Raw genomic sequence first — 2,253 nt, 5'->3', positions numbered from 1 at the left:
ATAGCATTTTAGTGCTTGTTGAGCTTCTAGTCTTTTTTCATCAAGTGCTTCTAACTCTTGAAGGCGCAATTTAGCATTATCTTCAGTAGTTGGTCCTTCTTGAATTGCCATTCTTAAGGATGGAATTTCTCTTTCTAGTGGGAGTACTACTTCAACGTCATAAACCAAAGAATAAAGTGTAACACCTGTAGGAGTATGATGAGTAGTTCAGTAGGCCCACAATGCTTCCTCAATCTTTTCTTGCCAATCTCTTTTTGTCTTGGAGATCACCTTTTTCAGAAGATTGCACAGAGTTTTGCTGAATGCTTCTACCAATCCATTTGTTGCGCCCTTGTACATAGAAGACTTGTACTGTTTGAGGTTAAGTTTCTCACACAGCTTGTCCATCAGAGTGTTAGCAAATTGTCTTCCATTATCAGTCACGATGTGTTGAGGAATACCATATCTGTAAATGATGTGTGTTTGAACAAAATTTACAATGTTTTTCTTCTTTGCTTCTCTTAATAGCATGACTTTTGTCTGTTTAGAAAAATAATCAGTTCCTGCAAGGATGTAAGAATGGTCGGCCGATGATTTAGGTGTGATAGGTCCAACCAAGTTGAGTCCCAAAGCTTCAAAAGGCCATGAAGCTATTATTGGATAAAGAGGCTCCTGATGGCTGATGTATAAAATTTACATGAAATTGAAAAGCTTCACAATACTTCACAAAATGCATCGAGTCATGGATCATGGTAGGCCAATAGTAACGTTACTATTATATATGTAATGAGTTGTTTTTGCGGCCGCAAAAACAACTCATTACATATATAATAGTACATAGGCTACAACTAACGGTCACGTTACCTTTAATCAGTCAAGAGCATATAAGTGATATGTACTAGTCAAACATGCATCAATCCATTCAATACAGTTACTAACGTATAATTCCCATGTGGGTTACTACGTTTCCTGTCTCGGTCCGAGGTCCAGTAGTAAGAAATCCCTTACCTGAAATGTGGTTGAATTCCTTGTTCAATTTGACGTCCAAACGAATCCACCCAAACACAAACGTATGGGCTTAACAATGACATCACCGAAATCCACATTACAAACGTTCCAAAGTAACTTCTACCGGCTTACCCAAATAAAGGAGAGTTGGTTCCAACTACACTTGTCATAACACTCCTAAACTCGAGCGTCACCTCGCTAGCATCTTCAGGGGATCAACAGTTAACCCAACCAATCAGTCCAACATTTTAATCCAACATTTAAACCCACATTGACAAATGAAAACGTGAGGAATTCCTCACATTATCCTTACCAAAACTCACCGGGACTCAGCACATTTAAACCCACATTCACGCAGCGGACGGCCGAACGAAGAACACACGGCGGCGATTGGGCGTGGGCAAACACATGGGGAGAAGACAGGGGCAGCAGTGCAAGAACGGAGAAGGAGAAGATTGGAGTGTGGTGGGGGTTCAGACCGGGCGGCGTGCGGAGGAACAACTGGGGAAGTTTGGTTTGGTTCGACGAGGACTCAACGGCCACTTTCGGCCGAAGCTATCGGCCGTAGGAGAATGGGAGACGTGCAGCTGTTGGCCAGCGTTGAACGAAAAGAAAAGGGGAGGATGTGATCGAGATCTGCCGCTGGAGAAGGAAGACGGGACGACGCGCGGCTTGGAGAAGGTGAGATGGAGACGGCGGTGTCGTCGAGATAGGAGACGGAGAGGATTGGAGAGACAGCGGGCTAAGAAAGGAGAAGGAGAAGACAGTGGGGGCGGCGCGCGTGGGAGTTAGAGTTTCTCCTTTTTTTAAAATATATATATAATAATAATATTATTATTATTATTATTATAATTTATATTATATTATTATTATATTAATTTATATCATATTATATTATTAAAAATTCATACCCTTCATTTTTTTCTTTTTCTTTTCTCTTCTAAACCAAACAAAAATTAATACAAAAAATTTTAAATTCTTGAAAATTAACATAAAATGTTAAAATTTACCTCGAAATTTGGGGCGTTACAGACCCAGACACCCACTTCGATCAGGATAAGGAGTTGGCAGTAGCACGTGGCATCTTGTTAATGGATAAGCCTCACCGTCGAGCAGAGGTAACCATTTCAACTGACAAATTTCACTAGAGAAGCTTATAAATAAGAAAAGTATGGAAAGTTTAAGAGCTACTTTTACCTTGTGTTTACCTTTAAAAAAGTTGAAGGAAATCTACAAGGAATTTGGGAGCCATCATGAGTTCGGTTT

The 2,253-nt window shown here is 40.3% G+C and overlaps 1 protein-coding gene across 1 annotated transcript; it reads right to left on the bottom strand.

Annotated features, from left to right (window-relative positions):
• Positions 1–207: 207 nt before the first annotated feature.
• LOC127150378 (uncharacterized) lies at positions 208–1,070 on the bottom strand. The gene is made up of 2 exons (XM_051088082.1): positions 988–1,070; positions 208–658 (listed from the first exon to the last, which is right to left on the bottom strand). Exons 1-2 carry the CDS (start codon positions 1,068–1,070, stop codon positions 208–210), a joined length of 534 nt encoding a protein of 177 aa, XP_050944039.1.
• Positions 1,071–2,253: the final 1,183 nt, after the last annotated feature.

This window comes from Cucumis melo, chromosome 7 (assembly GCF_025177605.1).
Source record: "Cucumis melo cultivar AY chromosome 7, USDA_Cmelo_AY_1.0, whole genome shotgun sequence".
NCBI classification, from domain to species: Eukaryota; Viridiplantae; Streptophyta; class Magnoliopsida; order Cucurbitales; family Cucurbitaceae; genus Cucumis; species Cucumis melo.
This window is presented reverse-complemented; position numbering and strand designations above follow the sequence as displayed.